General features: G+C 37.8%; 1 protein-coding gene across 1 annotated transcript in view; it reads left to right on the top strand.

The window, feature by feature from the left end:
• The window catches only part of GPD2 (glycerol-3-phosphate dehydrogenase 2), a 134,178-nt gene that overhangs the window by 86,645 nt on the left and 27,517 nt on the right, over positions 1 to 20,016 (top strand). Inside the window, exons 7-8 of the mRNA XM_060016776.1 lie at positions 12,497 to 12,661; positions 13,490 to 13,634. Coding sequence (XP_059872759.1) covers positions 12,497 to 12,661; positions 13,490 to 13,634 — 310 coding nt within the window. The remainder of the gene's footprint in view (positions 1 to 12,496; positions 12,662 to 13,489; positions 13,635 to 20,016) is intronic.

The raw sequence follows: 20,016 nt of genomic DNA, 5'->3' as shown, positions 1-20,016 counted from the left end.
TCTTCCTTTCCTTCCCTCCATCTTTCCTCCCTGCTTCTTTCCTTCCTCTTTCCCATTTTAAAGCTTTAATTCCCCACCCCCAGCTTTATTTAGGTATAATTGAAAAATAAAATTGTAAGATATTTAAAAGTATATAATGTGATGATTTGATATACATTGGGAAAGTATTCCCTTCATTAATTTATAAATTTATAAATTTATAATAAAATTTAATTTTATTAAAATTTATAAAATTTTAAGTTTTTATTATCAAAGCTTGCAAACATACATGAAGGAAAGTAGGATTTTGAACTGATGTGTACCATCTCCAGCTGTAACAATTATCAACTCACGGGTACTCTTATTTTATCTATTCCCTCCCTCCCTCTCTTTCCCTCCCCTCTCCCTTTTTCTTTTCCCCTAGAGCAGAGGTCAAATCCCTACCTGCCTCTTATTTTGTATGCGAGAATGGTTTTTATATTTTTAAATGGTTAAATTTTGTGGCACGAAATTACGTAAAATTTAAATTTCAGTGTCCGTAAAACAGAGTTTTATTAGAACACAGCCATGCTAATTCATTTAGGTATTGCCAACAGCAGAGTTGAGTAGGTCAATAGAGATCGAATGGCCTTTACAGAAAAAGTGTGCCATCCCCACACCTAGAACACTTGAAAGCACATTTAACTGATAAGGATTATTCTTTATTTTTTTAATAATTTAAAGCTACCATGCCATTATTATACCCAACTAAATTAAAGAGAATTTTCAATGTCATCTAATACACTGTCCATATTCAAATTCTATGAGTTGCAGATTGGCCAGCCAGAAGTTGAAGTATCATTGAAGGTTAGAGCCATGAAACAAAACTTTTTCATGCGTGTGTCAGGAAATGGGTTGTTTTCTTTTACTTAGAAATGAACATTTTCAAATTAGATAATAGAATGCAGTTATCTATTTTCTAGTCTTTTGAACAGTATGAACAGTCATACTGAGTCATCACTAAGTTACAACTCAAGCTACTTTCTCAAAGTAGAAGATCTTTTTTTCTTACTATGTCTAGTCTTTTTTTTCTTGGTTGTGTTCATCTTTCCAGAAGAATAAATCTGTTGGCTTTAGAAATATGGCTAGAGCATCTGGCGTAGTGTTTGATGTGTGTGGTTGCAATATTGACGTAATTTCATTGATAACTACATTGTGTATAAACTTTCTGTTCCTGTTCTTTTTATCTTGGAGATGTCAGATATTCTACTAGCTGTTCGCAGGTAGGTCGTGACATTAAAGGAAGCTCCCTATTAAGCTGGTTCTCACAGTATTTGCACCTTGGTCTTCTGCCTCATCATGTGATCTTGGCTGTAAGCATTCAAAATATCTATTTTTTCACTTCTCTCAGGGTGATAAGGCTCTGCTAAATTGATGGGCATTAGCTGAATGCACAGACTATCGAATTAGAAATTGATTACTTTAGACAACAAATGTTTTAGCACCTTCCTACATGCCTGGCACTGTTGTCCTTCCTGGAGGTAAATCAGTGGTGGTGATGGTTGCGGTGGGTAGAACTAAGTCCCTGCCCTTAATTTATTAATTCCTGGGAGAAACAAAACATCCGTGTGGCTCACGTGAGTCATCCATGACTCATGATTGCTGTTAAAAAAAAAAAATTTCCAGCAGGGCAAACCTATTTAAATGACCAAATTAAGATCAGGATTTTGCTTATTTAGTAAGTAGCAAGTTCAAGCAATAGCAATTGGATATTTTTTACTATAGTTTGAAACAATATCTGTTAAAAATATATTTGTAAATTGAATCTGAAAGTTCTGTTTTTGTAGTTACAAAGAGAATTAAATTCTTACTTTTCTTCCTGTTTTGGAGTTCAAGCCCCAAATTAAGTTTCTAAATAAACATTGAATCTGGGTTGCTCAGAGGTATTATTCTGAAAACTGAGGAACGCTTATGATTTGGATAGCAAATAAAAGACCATCTCAGACAAAAGGAGAGAGGGAAGGTAAACTTAGTAGAAGGAAATCTTTGTTGACAATAATAGCTTCATTCTCACAGTGCTTCCCAGTTTACAAATGCTTCCTTGTACGCTCTAACCTGATCATTTCAGTGGCAAAGAAGTTGGTGTTAACTCTGCTTTGCAGGTGAAGAAACAGGCTCTGACGGGTAAAGGGATACGTCCAGCATCAAGTCAGTCTGTGACTTGCTGTGTCCTGGACTCAGGTGTTCTGAGTCTCCAGGCGCAGGGCTCTCCCTGGGCTGAGAGCCTGCTTTTCTTGTTCATGTGGTAGTACACATTCTTTTCAATCAGGACATTGGGCTCTGGTCAGACTGATTTGATAACAACTTGATAAGGTGTAGAATCTTCCCGTGATTAGAGACAGAAATCTGATAAGATACAGGACTCACTTGCAACAGATAAAGCTTCTCAAAAGGTTGCTTCCAGTTAGGATTCCCCAGCTGGTTCTTAGGACACGGTTCCATGTTATTTATTATGTAGCTCACACTCAGAATCACCCCTGGGGCAGGCGGGGCCATTCCAGTGGGTTTGTAAAAAGTTGTGTGCACGCACTCACACACAGATGAGGAGACGGGGCCGGGAGATGGTCCTAGGTAAGTGAAAGGCATCGCTCACTTTTGCCAGTCCTTTTATGAGAGGTCGACTGTTTCCCATTGAAGGCTTTCTTTTCCTTCGTTATAGAATTCGACTCTCAGTTGGCTTATTTGACACTTTGGGATGGCAGCTTATAAAACTGGTAGAGCTGGAAGGAACCAGAGAGATCACGAAGTTCCACTCTGTGGCTCCAGCAGCGAGGAAACTGAAGCACAGGGCTTGGGACTGGCCCAGGTTTTTAGTCACAGGCAAAAGAAAAATAAATTGGTGACTTAAGGAGAGAAAACCTTTTTGAGAGGACCTGAACAACAGGCAGCGATGCTGGGAAGGCTGCTGACGATATAGATAATGGCAGTATCCAAAGCCGCAGGCGCGATCCTGTCCCAGAACCGGTGCACCAGAGACGTTAATGCTGATGGCCGCCCCTCGTGTCTCGTTCTGCCATCGCTGTTGACACGTCTGTCCCCATACCCCTAGTACGGGATGGTGCCGCTGTTCTCAGGCCTCCACCTTTGAATTCTCCGTGTCTGGTTCTCTGGGTCACTAGCTCTAGACTGAAGTCTGTGTGGGGAGCATCTGATTGGCGGAGTGGGGTTAGAGGTCCGTGTGCGGGGGACAGGTGGACTCTACCTCTTGCGAGGCTTCTGTGATGGGGAGAAGGGGGGATGCTGGGAAGCAAAAACAAACAAACAAAACCCAGACAGTCATTTGTTACAGAAACACATCCAGTTTGTGGCTATCTGAGGCATTAGAACTTGGATCTTTTGACTTTTCCCAGTTTATAGCAAGTGTTGATTTCCTTGGTAGAAACTGGCAGAGGCTCCCCATTTTTAAAAGAAAATGAAGTCCTCTGGAAGAAGACTTGGTGATTCTGATATTTCCAAACACTCTGTTATGCTGTCAGTGCTGTTTTCCTTCCGGATTGAAAATCACTCCCCTGTCTTCCCATCCTCGATGGCACACAGAAGAGAATGCCTTGCGCATCAGTGGTAAAACGTAAAGAGAGAAAGAGAAACAAAAAAGAGCGGGCAGTGTTCAGGAAGTGCAGAGATTAGAGATTAGTTGTCAACACGTTCCAGGAAAAGCTTGCCAGATTGATGAGCAAGAAACCATTTAGAACTAGAAAATGTACAGAGCTTTCTTTTTGTTTTTATTTTTTAAGTATTTGGGGCAGTAGTGATATCTTTTAATTAAGGTACAAAGTGGTCTTGACTTTTCAGTACATTTTTTAACCTTTGAATAATAATAGTTAATGTTTATTGAGAACTATGATGTCAGAACAGACACTCCCTATCTCACTCCTCGACCTCTGTCAATCCCATTGTCATTTCCCCTGTATAGATGAGTGACTGGCACCTTAGATGAAGCAACTAGCGTGAGGTTTCACGGTTGGCTGAGATGAGGCTTGAACTTCAGTCCACACTCCTATGAACAAAGCCTTGCAGATCTTCCTGTAACATAAGAGAGAAAAAGAGGTATGTCTGGAGCACTAGGCTTGGTGATATTTTAGGAAAACTGCAGAGGAAAGAGAAAGGAAAAGTGCTCAGAAATGGAGAGACTTTTTGGAACTTGCGACCTTTCCAAGTTGGACTGTAAACTTGCTCTTGTTCTCAGAGTCCTGGGATAGCTGAGCCAGTCCATTTCAATCTGCTCCCCACAGTGATACTTAGCTCACTGACTGGCACATAGTAGGTGTTTAATAAATATAATTGTTAAAGAAATAAATCTCAAGCATCCTCAGGTCAGTTATCTTGGGTTAAGATGCCATGCATTCCAGACGGCCGCTCTCAGTAAAGAAAGACCCTTACCCTCAAAGGTGCTTATCAGTGACTTTGGTGCATCTCACAAACGACTAAGGAGGATGACCTGTGGCTTTAGGCCACAGAAATGTATGGTCTGTAAAAGAGTCTCTATAGTGTGTCACACTTCCTGACTTTTCAGCTTCATTTCATTTAATTTTTGTCACATTGCTCCTTTTTCCTTTTTCTTCCTTAAAAGTATAAAAAACCTATTTTTGACTTGTACTAGAGAGAGAATTAATTGTTCTGCATGGGAGGGGAGGGGGGTCTTTACCGTAAACTGATGTATAGACATTTTTGCACAGATGAGAGAAAATGAATACCCAAAGCATTCTGTTGTTTGAAGTTTAAATGTGGTTTTATTTTCATTCAAAATGTAGCTAGATTCCTAAGTATCTGAAAAGTAGAAAACTTATTCTTCATTAGATTCATTTAAAACTTTTTCAAGAAAGGAAAGCCCTGAGGGTATAGAAACTTTTATGTACTTAAATGTGTCATGTCAAGGCCCTTCACAGTGTTTCGGTTTACACGGGGCCAGAGACCACAGATCCACGCTGATTGCTAATTATTCAGGTTGTAAATAGCTTATTCGAAAACTTAGGGGGAGACAAAAGAAAGATGAAGGAACAAAAGGCCTGTGATAATGAAAAGGATATTGTGAAGAGAAGGGCTGGGCAGAATTATGATGCAGGTCACATTCTGTGCCTGTATTTAATTGTACCTTTGTATTTAATAATAAAAATGATTACATGCTCAGGGCTAACAGGTGTCCTTTCCTGAGAACTGTAGTATGGATAAGTGACAGCAAATTACTCCAATTCATAAACTTTGAATATTATGCTTTTGAGTATCACCAGTCTATACTAGAAGACATTTCCTGCAAAAATGTACATCAGCCCAGGAAGATTTCTAAACCTAATTCATGATCAATATTGATATGTATAAACTATAGGTGACTGCTTTAAAGTATGAATGACAAAAAATCACTTTGCAGACACTGTTTAATCAAATGTAGTTGTGCTAATACTATAGTCACATTTCTGATAGTTTATGCTTCATATAAGCTTTGGATATAACTGCACATCAGCAGTGATTAAAGTTTATAGGTGGTGGTCTTGCTATTAGGACTTAATCTTCCCTGCATTTTCTCTACTTCTTGCTTATCTTGACCACTTTTTCTAACTGCCCCGCCTTCCTTAACTCCCCAGGTTGTTGCTCTCCCTGTCCCCTATTTTCCCTTCTGTTGCCGTTATTGCAATTTGTAATTGTCTTTAATTTGTTTTACTTGACTTTACCTGTCTTCCCCATTAGAATGTGGTTCCATAGAGCAGAGACCAGGGTTAGCTTATTTTCCCTACTCAGTGGGATCCCTAATGCCTATCATCATGCCTGGCTCATAATATGTCCTCAATCAATATTTGTCAAAGGGATACGCCACTTGCTGTTCTGATCATACATCAAGCCCTTGCTTGCTTTAACTTTATCACTAGCCTTTTTCTTTTGCTTGTACTTTGACCAAAAAGTTTGTGGTAGAAGACATCCTGTTTCTACTGTCTGCTGGGTAGCTAGGTAGAGAGGCCATAGTCCCTTGGTTCAGTGGAAACCACAGCTATCGTGGGGGTAGGGTTAGGGGTTAGGGGTTGTTCCTAGAATCTGTAAGACCTGAGCACATTTCCCATATTTGAACAATCTCTGACCTGGGATTGTGTTCTATAATTCATTCATTCATGCATTCATCAAACATCTGAATGTCTACCAGGTAGCAAATGCCATATTAGGCACTGGTAAAGCAAAACTGAATAAGATGTCCTCTATCTTCTAGGAACATGTTATTAGAATCAAGGTGCCCTAGGCCTGAAACTATGTCTGTTTGGGTGTCTGTTGTAAATCCAACTCCTAGCATAATAATCCCTGGCACATTTAAAAGCATGTAGTACATATTTGCTCAATAAATGAGTGAGTATTGAATGCAATTATTTAGAAAATAGTTTGTGCTGTAATGAGGCTACGTACATAGTGCCATAGAAGCACAGAGGAGAGAAGGCTGTTGTGTCTGAGAGGAGTCAGGGAAGGTTTCCTGAAAGAAAGATGAACATTTGAATAGTTTACCAGGAAGGGTAAGATGTTCCATGGAGTAGGGATTCCATGAGCGAAAAGTAAGAGGTGGGAAAGAGCTGAGTTTTATTCGAGGATGAGCTCTTTGGTCAGCCTGGAGATTTAGGGTGAATGTAGGGGGTGGTGGGCATCGAGGCTATTATTAATTTCCTTATTCAGGTACCCTATGCACTAAATAGCTCTTGTGCCACAATTTAATCACCTACCACCATCTATTTATAGCATTTCTATAGGAAAATTAATTGTGTTCTGAATAGCCATCTTAGAATGCAGTCTCGAAGATAGAGCCTGTTTGTAAGCTGGGACTGATGTTATTAGAAAATCGGCTACATTGCCTGTATAAGTTATCTGTTGCCACAATTCCACATAACAACCATAAAACCTAAGCAGCATGAAAACAATTAGGATTTATTGCTCATGCACTGGAGTGTTCATCTAGGTGGCTCTTCTGGTCTTGTCTGGGGTTGGCTCAGCAATTCTTCTGGTCTCCGCTGAACTTGGACTCACGTTTGGAGGTTCAGCAGAGACTCACTGTCTGTCAGCTGATGTAGGATTGCCCGGGCTGGGAGGACTGGGGCAATTCACCACAGGCCTCTCATTGCCCTCCTGCTACCAGCAGGCTAGCCTGGGTATGTCATTTTCATGGCACTGGCAGAGCCTCCTTTTAAAATCACATCTCCTAACGTTCCCTTGACCAAAACAATTTCACATGGCTGCGTCCAGAGGCAAAGTGGGAACCTACACTGTGAAGACTCTTGGCAATGGGCATGGATACAGGGAGGGGTGAAGAATTGGGACAATTTTTGCAGTCGAGTATGTGGCTCATAAAAGCTAATCAAATCAAGATTTCATTATAATTCTAGGTCCAATGGAAGAATATTATTTCTCATTTTATTTTTCTGACTTCCTTTACAAAGCACCTATCTTTTGGTCTTCATTAATCCCAATCTTGTTTTTAAACATGCTGGGCCAAAGTCAGAGAAATCAGAAATGAGGAAGAGATTGCAAGTAAAATCTTGAAAGAGAGAGGTAGCTATCGAAGGGTAGCCATTACATGCATTGTATAATTTCAGAGGCTCCCACCCAGCTCCTCTCTGTTTATAGGACACTGAAACCCAGAGGAATGCAGTGCACCACTTACATTCCCCCAATCAGGTTAGTGACTCACTCAAAACTTATGACCCAATCATCCCAAGCCCAGAGCTGTGTCTTGTAAGGTACATTCTCCCTAGACTGTTTCATGCGTCTCCCTGATCCCTTCCACTCCTCACACAAATAATCGTTTTTATAAGTAAGTTAGTCTTAGGGGAAATTGCATTCTGTTATAATGTACGTGAAAAGTATGTTCTCATTTGACTTTTCCTTTTCAAGCTTACTCATCGTATGTACTTAAACCAGAATTTAGTAATCCCCTTACCCAAAGACACATACACACACACACACACACACACACACACACACACACACACACACCTATTTTGCTCTGCCTCTACCTGCACTCTTCCCATGAGAAAGGAACATTTTAAATATAATGGTTATATTAAATCAGCTTGGGTTTGGTGTGTTAGCCTTTGAATTACCTTTGCCAGACTGTTAAGAAGCTTCAGAGAGGTCATTGTGTCACTCAGTGTCAGTCAGAGACAATAAAGCATGCCCTGTGAATTTCGTGAGAAATGGGATTAAAGCTTTAGGGAGGTATCCTTTCACACTAGCATCCTTTTTCCCTCTGCTAGAAGTAACCACATGATTGCATAAGACCCAGGTCAGGGAGGTAGAAGGAAATACTCTCAGCATTTCCACAGTGGCAGCTTTTTACTGATGATAAAGTTATGGATGGTGTTATTTTAATTAAGAACTAACTTTTTGCTAACAATTAAACTTTCTATATGGTTTCTGGGTCCATAGATTGGTCTGTGGCTATCTATGTAAATGACCATTTAACAGTAGGCTGTATTAAAAGAAGATTGTACGTAGGATTTCAGAGCATCATGGAATTTTAGATCTGAAGGACCAGGAAAATGCCAGCTAATTTGTTACATAGGGTTTTTTCATATTTACTCATTCTTCATACCTTTTATACATTCAGTGATTGTTTCTCTTTTTTCAGCTATTTTGCATGTTAACTTCTGTCAAACTTTGAAACCCTCTGAGGAGAACTATATTGCTCTGTCCCCAAAATATTTATATTTGAGGCCTATCTTGTAGAAAATTACATCTTAAAATGTTTTTCACTTAAAATATCTCTCACCATCCTGGGTGCAAGGCCATTGCGGACTACGGCAAAATCCTTCTCTGCCACTACTGACCTTCATCTCTTTGGCGGGTAGATTTCATATTTTGTTTTTCTAAACAAGGGAAAACAGTTATAGTTCCACCTCCTATGTGCTTCCTCTCGTCTGAGTTGTAAGTTCAGTACGTGCACATATGTAAGATTTCAAGTGCAAAAGGAGAACAGAGTAGGAAACAGATTTTCACAGTCCCCGTCTGGGTCCTCGCGTAAGTGCCAACGCAAAGCTATTCACTGATCAGTGAATAGTATCATGTTGCCTGGCTCTAAGGCATTTGAAAATCCAAACTTAATAAGCAGATCAGTTGGGTGGGGGAGTTGAGATTATTGTATGGCATTCCAATGACATGCAGTGTTGTCAAAACCTTTTTACTCCAGAAATAAAATTACAGGAGGCATATAGATACCTTTCAAAATGTCAGGAAAGGGAGTTGGGGGGGATTTAGTTAAGAATAGTGAAAATACACCACTTATCACAGGAAGCATGCACTGCGAGCATCTGGGTATCTCAGGATAAAGGGTGAATTTAATGTGGGTCGGGGAGGGGGAGGGGGAGGTCTGCCCTGAATCCAAGCAGGTAAATGAATTAAGCTGAATGTCTGCAAAGAGGGGACTTCTGGGTAGAGGTGTGAGCTCCTGGGCCAAGAGGGAAGTCAAATTACTTAACTCCTCAATTTTTAGGAGCTTATAATAACGGTGTTTGTATTCCCCTTCAGAGCAAAGGGCAACTTGAGGGTTAAGTCTTGAGGGAATCATTCATATCCATTTCTACTTCTGTCCCACTTATTCAACTTACATATAAGGGCTAGTTTGGGTTTAAGTTAAGATTTTACACATTTCTGGGGTTTCCCTGCTCCCTTCAAATTTATTGCCACCAACTTACTGATGTCTGAAATTTGTTTTTAACTTGAGACAAAGCATTCCATTCTATAGTTAGAGATAATACTATAAATCTATAAGGACTATAAAATTTTATATAATTATGTAAGATTTCTATAAATCTAGAAGACTATAAATAAACCTGTTTATTTAACACATCGAATGGAATTTGGCTAAACTTAACACTTACTGGGTACCTGCTCTGTGCTTGGTACTAATGAGGAAAGGAAAAGATGAACAAGTAAGACCCTGCCTTCCCATGACCAGGCTGAGGAGACATGGAAATCATATATATAGTAATTACAGCGGGATACTACTTCCAGGAGAACCGAGATCTCCCTGTATCTTTCTCACCACTGGGTTCCTTGCATTTGTTACAGTGCCTGACTCATAACCAAGGCTTATTATTTTTTTTACGTCGATGGGTACAGGGATGACTAGTATCATAAAGACTATAAAAATAGTATGTACAAGTTCCAGTGTTGATGCAGAAGGTGGAATGAACAACTTGGCCTTGGAGGGATGCAGCACAGATAAGGAGAGTCTTCATGGGAGATATTGAATCAGCTCATGAGAGAGGAATAGGGGTTGTCCGGAGCTTCCAGAATGGTTTTCCAGCCAAAAGAATTAGTGTGGACAAAGGCAAGAAGGTGTGAAGTGACATGGACGTTCAGGGAGTTGTAAATAATTTAACAACCCCATATAGTAGAATAAAGGCAGTAGAAGAATTTTGGCAGGTGAGGACCTTCACAAATAAGTAACACTTTTGATTCGAGTCAAGGCAGATGCTGCTAGGTATCAGGATGGGCATGCAAAATAAGGACCAAAGGAAGTTGTTTCCACCTCACACTTTAACTGAGGTTTATCTTGTTTACCTTCAGAAGTATTGGGATTTGGAAGCTAATTAGGGAGGTATATCTTAGTACAGAAACAGTAGAGCTTGATGAACTAGACCAATACTGCTCCAATGAGATTTTATAATTTAGAAAGGTATTAAAAGAAAGATTTTGTATTTTCAAAAGTTAGAGTTTCATTACCAGATGATCATGTGAATAGATAATACCACTTTACAAAGGGATCTGTCATTTAATAAGTGGGCTTTCTGCCTGGTTCCTTTGAACAGTGACATCATATAAGATTTAAAATAGTTGATTTTCACATAATTTTCCAGAGAACCGTCCTGTGTGTAAATCAAGGCACACTTGGATGGGTGAGAGTTCCCCTACCATAGGAACATGACTTGGATTTCTTGTACTACCCGTAGGGTGTTTCATTATTATGTACATAAATTCACTAGGAAGATCGGGTGGGATGAGTACTTCCTTCCGTTTAGATGTGTAATCTCTTTAGTTTAAAGAGAAGATCTATAATGGAGTTTTTATTTTGTTTCTTTGGACTGTTTGTGAAGCATATTCCAATATTAAATGAGCCCTACGTGAATAAAAGTGAGTTTCTTAAACTTAACTTTAAATGTACCTACTGACCATTATCATCTTTAGGGTTGTGCTGAGTTAAAATTGATAGAAATGCTACCCTTCTTTCTTCCCACTTGTAGTTCAGCTGCTGCTGCTGTTGTTTTCTTCTACTTTCATTCTATTAATTTTTGGATAACATAACTCCTTATTTTGCAGGTTGAGTTTTAACGTACGTTCTCCACTTGATAGAGGCTTTAATTTTGAGGGAAAAGTCCTTGGCTGATTGCATTAGTTTAGCGGTTCTAGAATAAGATGTTTGTGGGGAGGGGTGGCAGAATCCTGTCATTGATTCTCTCTTTGTAACTGTGCCCTTTTAGCTGGAACCGATTACCTGTGTAGTGCTTCTGGCCCTGTGCAGACTGAATCACAAGGAAGAAACTTTACATAAAACATTTATACTAAATGTTTGGTATGCTGGCAACATAAATCAACAATAATATCCATTATAAATTCATCCCTTTATCAGTATTATCTTGATAGAACTGATCCCAATGTGTGGGAATTTGAACGCTGCTTCAATACATCTAGCCCTGGGTAATTAATTATTCAGGGCACAGAGAACCTGGCCCCTGTGCTGTAGAGTAATTCTTCCTGGTCAGCGTTAACTCCACTGGCAATAATAAATAGAAAAAGTCTCTAGTGATGCCAGTATTTTAAAGTGATTAATCATCTTTCCCCCCTTCGCCTCCCCCTTAGTTTTCTTTAACTAGGATTTTTCAGCAATAAATCTTTAACAATACAGGTAGGAATTGTTCTGTAATTAAATTTTGCCCTGCTTAATTTCTTACCTTTTATGTACGATTTAAAAAAGTGTTACATTTTAAGGGGCTCTGATCAAAATTCAAACCAAGAAAAATCCCTTTATAGAATACCGAGAGATTCTCTATGAAAGATTAAGCTCTTGATTTTGAATATTAGATAGAGCACATATTCATAAAAATTGTTCATCAGCACCAGTTGGGGTGTCAAATATTCTGAAGTTTTGAATTGCTTCACTTTCTTGCATACAGGTTGTCTGTATTAGGAAAAGTCTGACATATACATATGTTCCCAAACTGAGAGAATACTTACTTATTTCTTAACTTTCAAATAATTGATGTGAGCTCTGTAGGAAAGGGAGATTTTTCGTCCTTTTGTGGTACACAGACTGCACTTGCAGAAATGGCAGGTAAATGCCTGACCGAGAACACCCATGTATTTTCAAATAATGCCCTATAGAGCTGACCAGCCATCATGTATATTCTGGGAGACAGGGACAGATGTGACATATCTGTTGTGACACACTTCTGTACCACCAGTCTGTGGCTCGAGGTGACTCCTGTCCCTCCTCTGATGCTTTCCCTTGCTGCAGGACAACACAACGACGCACGGATGAACCTTGCCATTGCTCTCACTGCTGCCAGGTATGGGGCTGCCACGGCCAATTACATGGAGGTCATGAGCTTGCTCAAGAAGACAGACCCCAAGACAGGGAAAGAGCGCGTGAGCGGTGCGCGGTGCAAGGATGTGCTCACAGGTATGCGAAGGCTCAGGCAGGGAGGGATTTCTTAGCATCGTGCCTTGTCTATATAAAGACTGAACGATAATTTTTCTGTCACTTCTCTTTTATTGAAGCGAGATTTCAGAGTCCTATTAATTATATTCCTTATTGTCAACAATGACTGGTTTCACGTGAAAATTTTCCCTTGTAGGACCTGGCAATTTTTCTTCTTTGTGTTAAACAATAATGATGATCATGATCATAATAAATGCCCACAAAATTCCCACAGCTATGAATGCATTCTGTTTTCTTTACAAAAACATGTTATTAAGAAAATTCACTCATGTGCCAAGTTTCAAAGTATCATTTAGGTGACATAAGCAGTGCGTTTACCTGTCGTTAAAGTCAATCACTTTAACTCTGGTGAGATTTTCATGCCCGTCCAGTTCTACGGCCGTGTGGGCGAAGTTTCAAAATTACATCATTTCCTTCAAAACCAGCACTGTGAAATATATCATCTCACAGCAACACTGCTCACACATTTGAGTTTTAAGGAGAAAGCGGCTAATTTACTCACTTTCTTCCTATTTGGCACTTTAATGCCGGGCATTTTGCAAACTAGAATGAGAGCTGAAATGAAAAGGTGGCATGTTTTTCTTCCTGCGGTTTGGACTTGGTTTCAATAAATTTACTCACATGCGAACCTTTTGTGTGGCTTCTCAATGACTCTGGTTGCCCGTGTCACTTAGTGTGGCATACAGTAAAATCCACCATAGGTTAAGTTAAGAGACGAATTAATAATCCAAAGCGTCAGTGAGCAGAGAAACAAACGGGCTGTGTGATTGACGCTGCTTTCTTTCACAGGGGAGGAATTTGATGTAAGAGCCAAGTGTGTTATCAATGCCACGGGACCTTTCACAGACACTGTGCGCAAAATGGATGATAAGGATGCCGCAGCTATCTGCCAGCCCAGTGCTGGCGTCCACATCGTGATGCCTGGTTATTACAGGTACCTGTGTTCCCACTTGGCCATCGTCGTCAGAGAACGAGGGATGCAAGAAATGGTCTACATGTATTCTTGTAGCACACCTTGCTTACTAATAGATGGTCTAGCTCACTGTTCAAAATGAGAAGAAATGAGTAAAAAAAAAAAAAACAAAAAACTCTTCCAAAGCACAAAATACAAACCAGGCTTGTGTATTTCTTAGCTTTTATGGCAATACTCCTTTCTATGAGTTAGTGATTTGGGATCTATTTTTGTACTGTTTTCAGTGTACTGATCGTCAAAGGCTAAGCCGTACTATTTTTGAATTTAAATGTTCATTAAAACCCTAAAAATAATTTTTCAAAAATGTCCATAAGGGACATTTTCATTAAGACACTAAAAAGTTAATTTTATAAAATACCCAGATTTGCTTATGAAGAATCTGAAAATGAGGACCCCCTCAAGTATTCTTGTTTATAACTTTTGAAATGTGTTTTGAAAAATACTATAGCAAGTAAAAATCGGTTATTATTTCTGATTTATCAAATTAACAAAGATAATCACAGGTAGAGAAATAGATAAAGATAGAGGTGAAATAAGAACAGCTATTAATTGAAAATCAGTTAAAAGTTAGGTGATGGGCACATGAAAATGAGATTTTTGTGTGTGTTTGAATTTTTAAATATTTTTTTATTTTTAATAAATTAGAAAAGAAACATTTATGTGATCTTAACTAAGAAATTGATAATTATTACCCCTCATGTACATTTCAAGACATCTGGGGAAAAATTCACGTGTCTATGCTGAGTATGGAATATTTTTATTTCCACATGTGGTAAATCTAATAGGCAAACTAGTACATAATTCTGTGAAATAATGATTTATGCTCAAGGTATTCATTAAGACATTATTTGTAGTTGAGAAATATTACGAACCACTTCAGTTTCTAACCTTAGGAGAATGGATAAGTAAATTATGGTGTACCTGCACAAGGGAGTATTATATGTTCATTAAAAATTATAATTATAAATAACATTAGTGTCCTAAGAAAACGCTAGTGATACAATGTTAGTTTAGAATGGAGGATACAAGATTGTATGTGTAACACAATCTAAGCATTATATAAGTACATAGAAAAGAGATTAAAAGAAATATGTTAAATACCAGTGGCGATTATCTCTAGGTGATTTAATTATGGGCAAAAAGGTAATTTCTAGGTAATGTGTTTAGGATGAGAGCTATCTCTTCCATATTTTAATAACTTTCCATAAAAGATATATACATTTTTCGTGTTTGATAAAACAGATGTACAGATCCATGATATTTCATTTAATATCTGCATTCTTCTAGAATGCTATCCTGCTATGTAATAGATGATACGGCCGTATTAATTATCAGTTCTCCAGTAACTAAGTCTTCTTGAAGAGAGTCCAAGATATACCTAATTGTACCAAACACACTTCTAATGAGAAAGATATTACACTTCTACCAAGAGGAATATTAATGAAATTTCTTATCCACCAGCTTCCAAGGTTTCTTTGTCATTTTCTAAATGTCTGCGTGTAATTGGTAGACAGTCATTAGTATTTTCACTTAGGACTGGAGAAACCAAGGTGCTTCCAGTCTCAATAATAAAAACTTACGCAGTGGTGCTTAATAGAGTTTTAAAAACTGCTAACAGAAGTTTAGTTCAAATGAAAAGGAGAGAAGTAAATATATGTACATGTTGCAAATGTTTCCTGTATATAGAGAAGCTTTCAAAAATAGTTCCAGACCCAATTATGTACGTTTATTTTGTGTTGGGTAAACATATGCAAGGCCAGCTAGTTTGTAAGTTTTTTGGAGTTGTTTTTTTTAACGTTTCGTAGAGTACAGATGTAATACCTAAACTATAGACACACACATCACCATAATCCTTATATTTGTTTAGGTCTTACTAGATTCAACATATTTTCCTGTACATTCTGTTTCGTATCTTCTTCACTATTGTCGTATGATGTCAGAGGACACTTACCAGTATTCTGTATTATTCCCTGTGTTATTTCTGCCACTTGATAATGACGTTGTTTGGGACAAACCATTTTATTCTGCAAACCTTAGTTTGCCTATCATTAAAATGGGAAGGCATTCTGCTGTTTCCAGTACGTAGACAAAGACAGTATGAAGAGTAACTTCAGGTGATACCATGGTAAAGAACTTCCTGGTTTGTTCATCACTTTACCTCTTGCTAACTCTGTGACTTTGGGAAGCTGCTCATTTCAGCGTCTGGTTCCTTATCTCACGATAGTACCTATATGTATACATTTTGACAATGATTCTTTATTTACTTTTTATCTGTTTTCTTGACTTCTATATCCCCAGCTCCTGATATATTATCTGGTGCATAATAATGACCAGTAAATATTTTTTGAATGAATCCTACTAACGTTTTTGTGATAACTTGCCCAAATTGAGATTGTTGCTTTTTTTAATTAGAATTTTAATATAATATTTATAAGGGAATTTTAAATATATAGAGATTAAAATATAAAAACAAAATGTGATTCTTCATTTTACTGCCAAGATAACCCCTGTAGACAAAAATAAACAAAAATAATCACTATAGAAAAATAGAAAGACATAAAATGCAAAGTGAAAGCCTCCCTCTTCTCTTCATGCCCCCAACTTCAGTTTTTGATCACATTTCCTTCTGATTCCTTCCATAAAATTTTGTGTTTATATTTGCACAAATGTATATCCTTTTAAGTTTTTTTTCATGAAGGAAGTCGTGCTACACATATGTCCTGTACTATGCTTTATAATATGCTAATAACAGAGCAGATAGGTGGTTTTTAAGAAATATAAATATATATCACCTGCATGTATAATAGTATTTTCAAAACAGAATACCTTTCTTAATCCTAAAAATTAGGCATTAGCTTCGGGCCCCTGCCCATAAGTCATGCAAGTGTTAGTCACAACTGGGTCTATTTCAGTCTAAGATGCAGTAAGTGATCTCATTCTACTTTGGGAGAAATTAATATCTCCATCTTTAGCACCTTGAACTACAACCACTACACATCCTGTGGGAAACCTTAGAGGAGTGGTCTGGCAGCCCAGTTCCTGTTCACGCTCTGTTTCAGATGAGTCCCTTGGTTTGAGGTTACAGCCTGGGTTAAGCGTTTGGTCCCTCTTTCAGCACTGACCTCGAGCAACTGTATCGCTGGCATCCCAGAGGGATGTTTTACTTTCCATATCAAGTCATTCTCTTGGGTGGGTTGGGGTCAGGAGATCTCAGCCTGAAATGGTTCTCTGGATTTCTCAATCTCATTCAACAATTATAACTCAAGGGTTCTACTAGGTCCTCAGAGATGAGTCAGACCTGGTGCTGCCCTATAAACCAGCTGATAATAACTTAAGGCCTAGCATTTCAAGTAGAACCTGATCAGTTTGGCAATGCAATGAGTTCAGGAGCCACTGATTTATTGACTTTAGGTGGCTAAATGGAGAGTGAGGACCAGGTATGCAGTGTATCCTGCTGGGCTATTTTCAGGGTATCTTTACGGAATTTATTAAGCTTGTTATGACCCTAACATTCCACATGTGGAATTATCTTGTGCCATGGTAGCAGCTTTCTCTCTCTCTCTCTTTCTCTCATTCTGGATTGTTTTAATTTCATAAAACAACACACAGAAGTCATTTACTTTTGAAGGTACTAAGAACATTAAGAAGGCATTAAGAGCAAATCTGGAATTTTCATCAGAGTTGTGGGTAGATGCTCTTACGAAAGCAGCAACAATACACCAAATGACTGAAATACATGAAAATAATCATCTCCTCCTTTTAGCCTACAGATGCTTTTTATTGCTGACGAAAGGTCAATTATTTTCTATAACATGTGTGCATACTGCTAGCTCCAACACTGATTGCTAAGTAGTTAACAATAAATTGATTTCAGTTTAAGTAAGGGTACTTCAGGACGGCAATGGACTGCATGAGAAAAATGTTCATTAGATCTAATCCTAGACACACATGTAAATTAGCAGCCAGCTTTTCCTGCTGATGTCAAGTGAATTATACATATTGAGAAAAGACCTATGCCTCACTGCATTGTATATACCATCACTATAGTTGATAGCCATTTTCAAACTTTTGTGCCACCTTGCAGAATTAATCATTTGTAAGAAAACAAACTTTTCCCTAAGGGTGAGTTATGAATTAGGTAATTTAGAACCGATGAGAGGTATTTCCAAGTGGATTCTTAAATTTTTATACCATTCATTAATAGCTTTGGCTTCCCTCTGTGCTTGTTAATTTTATGTTTGACACATATGTCTTCACTTAAGCAGTTGATTCTCTACAGGTTCCAGTTATGTGTGTGTTGGTAACCATCACATTCACCCTTTAAACTGCTTTTTATTGCACTGAAAGATTTTGAAGGATTCAGTAGTTGTGCTTTTCTAACAGCATTTCATGTCTCAGTTGCTGAATATTATAATTTTATGCTGATGTTGATCAAGTTCATTGAGTTAGACACATAATATGATATCCGGTCCATAAAATGATGATATATAAAATATACCAACATGGAATTTGTTCCTTAAATATTAGAATATGGAATTTATCCTTTTGTTTCAATATAGCACTATTTACCAAATTAAAAGTTTGAACTCGTGAGTTAATTTCTAATCACAAAGTGACTTATTTAATCTAAGGGCATATCAACCCAGGATCAAATTCGGTGCTTACAAAACATATTTTAGCTAGTTTCTTTTAAGATCTTTAGAGAGTTTTATGGCAAACACAAAGAAAAAAAATATAGGCATACAGAGACTGAAAATACTCGATATTTGTAGTTTTCAGTGTATTTTTAAAAGGTAAAATTATTTCCTGTAAGTAACCCTGAGTGAAGATGAGATCTTAGCTGAAGGTTTAAATGATTGACACACTTCTGTGGTGCTTTTTACATGTGCTAAATAGAATAACTGAGGCCTACTCTCTCCTGTGTCTCATGTAGGCTGCAGATAGTGATTTCTTTCTGCAAGGCTGTGTGGACATGGCAGGCATTTCATGGGGCTGATGAGTCTTTGCAAAGAAATATTAGTACTCTTTATGGTTTAAATGAAGAAGATACATGAGCTAAGCTGACTGTAGGTTTCTTTTTCATGAAAAAGCCAGTTTTATTTTGCTTTTAAACAGTATTTAGACTCTCATCCTTACACATCTGAATCTGAGTTTCATTTTTTTTTTAATTTTAAGGGAATGATAAGCATAAATAGTTGACCGTATGTCCCTTAAAATATGTGAGTTTAAGAGGGATTTCTTGAACCCAAATAGAATTATATTTCCTATTCAAGAAATGTTATTAATAGAAGCTAAAAATATATTCACAGAAAATACCTTTAACATTGGCTCCTTATGAGAGGTCAGTCAAATTGAAACAGCTGTCTGAAGATCAGTAGTGTTCAGCTGTCTGAAAGGGACACTTGCAGTTTCCTTCTACTGCTTTAGCAGGACCTCCACAATTTTAGAATGGTTCGTGGATACATTAAAACAAGAGTTTCTAATGATTTAATAATATAGCTGAACAGATTTTGTTAACGTTTATTTATACTTGCCTGTTCTTTCAAGTGTGTTTCACAATTTGGTCTTACAATACTAAGTAGGTATTAGAAAAATTCTTGATTAATATTTTTGAAGGTTTTACATAGTCTGTCAGAAGAGGCGTCCTTGAACCTTGATTTAGCAGCATTGCACACCAGCATCTTCTGCCTACTTAAAGATTTTTATTGCTAAGATATTACTCTACTTTTTGACCTTATATCCCAGTACACTATTATTTAGGTAGTAGTAGAAAACTGAGCCCTTTTCTCATGGATGCGCTTCTTGAGATTTCTGTAAAATTGAAATAAAGTAAGAAATCTCATATTTGGTGAAGTGGTACAAACTTATTCAGGCACAGCGGAGTAAAGAACTTTTTGATTACATTTTAGTTTCTAGAAAGTTAGACCCTTCACTTTTCTCATGTACTTCTGAGACCTTAAACTGAAAGACATGCCAGATGTCAAATGGCCCAGGAAAATACTTTTCATAGACTTGAAAAAAGGTTGAAGAGCTATCCTTCATTGACCATCATGAAAGAAATTATAGACATTTATCCTGCTGACATTATCTGATGTGAATGGTCCAAGGGATATAAAAACCCAAACAACTGGAAATTGAAGTCCACTTACTTAATTTACCTTGCATTACTGAGTTGGGGGGCCTGAGTTCTGCTGTGGAATATTATTATTATTGTCACACTTGCCCCATTCCTTTTGTGTTACCAGAATTATTTTTTCCTTTAGGAATTTCTAGATTAGGGTAGTGGCAATAAAAGTAACAGTTCATGTGTTTCTTGTTTGTTTATATGAGAATTAGGGAATAA

This window comes from Delphinus delphis, chromosome 7 (genome assembly GCF_949987515.2).
Source record: "Delphinus delphis chromosome 7, mDelDel1.2, whole genome shotgun sequence".
NCBI classification, from domain to species: Eukaryota; Metazoa; Chordata; class Mammalia; order Artiodactyla; family Delphinidae; genus Delphinus; species Delphinus delphis.
This window is presented reverse-complemented; position numbering and strand designations above follow the sequence as displayed.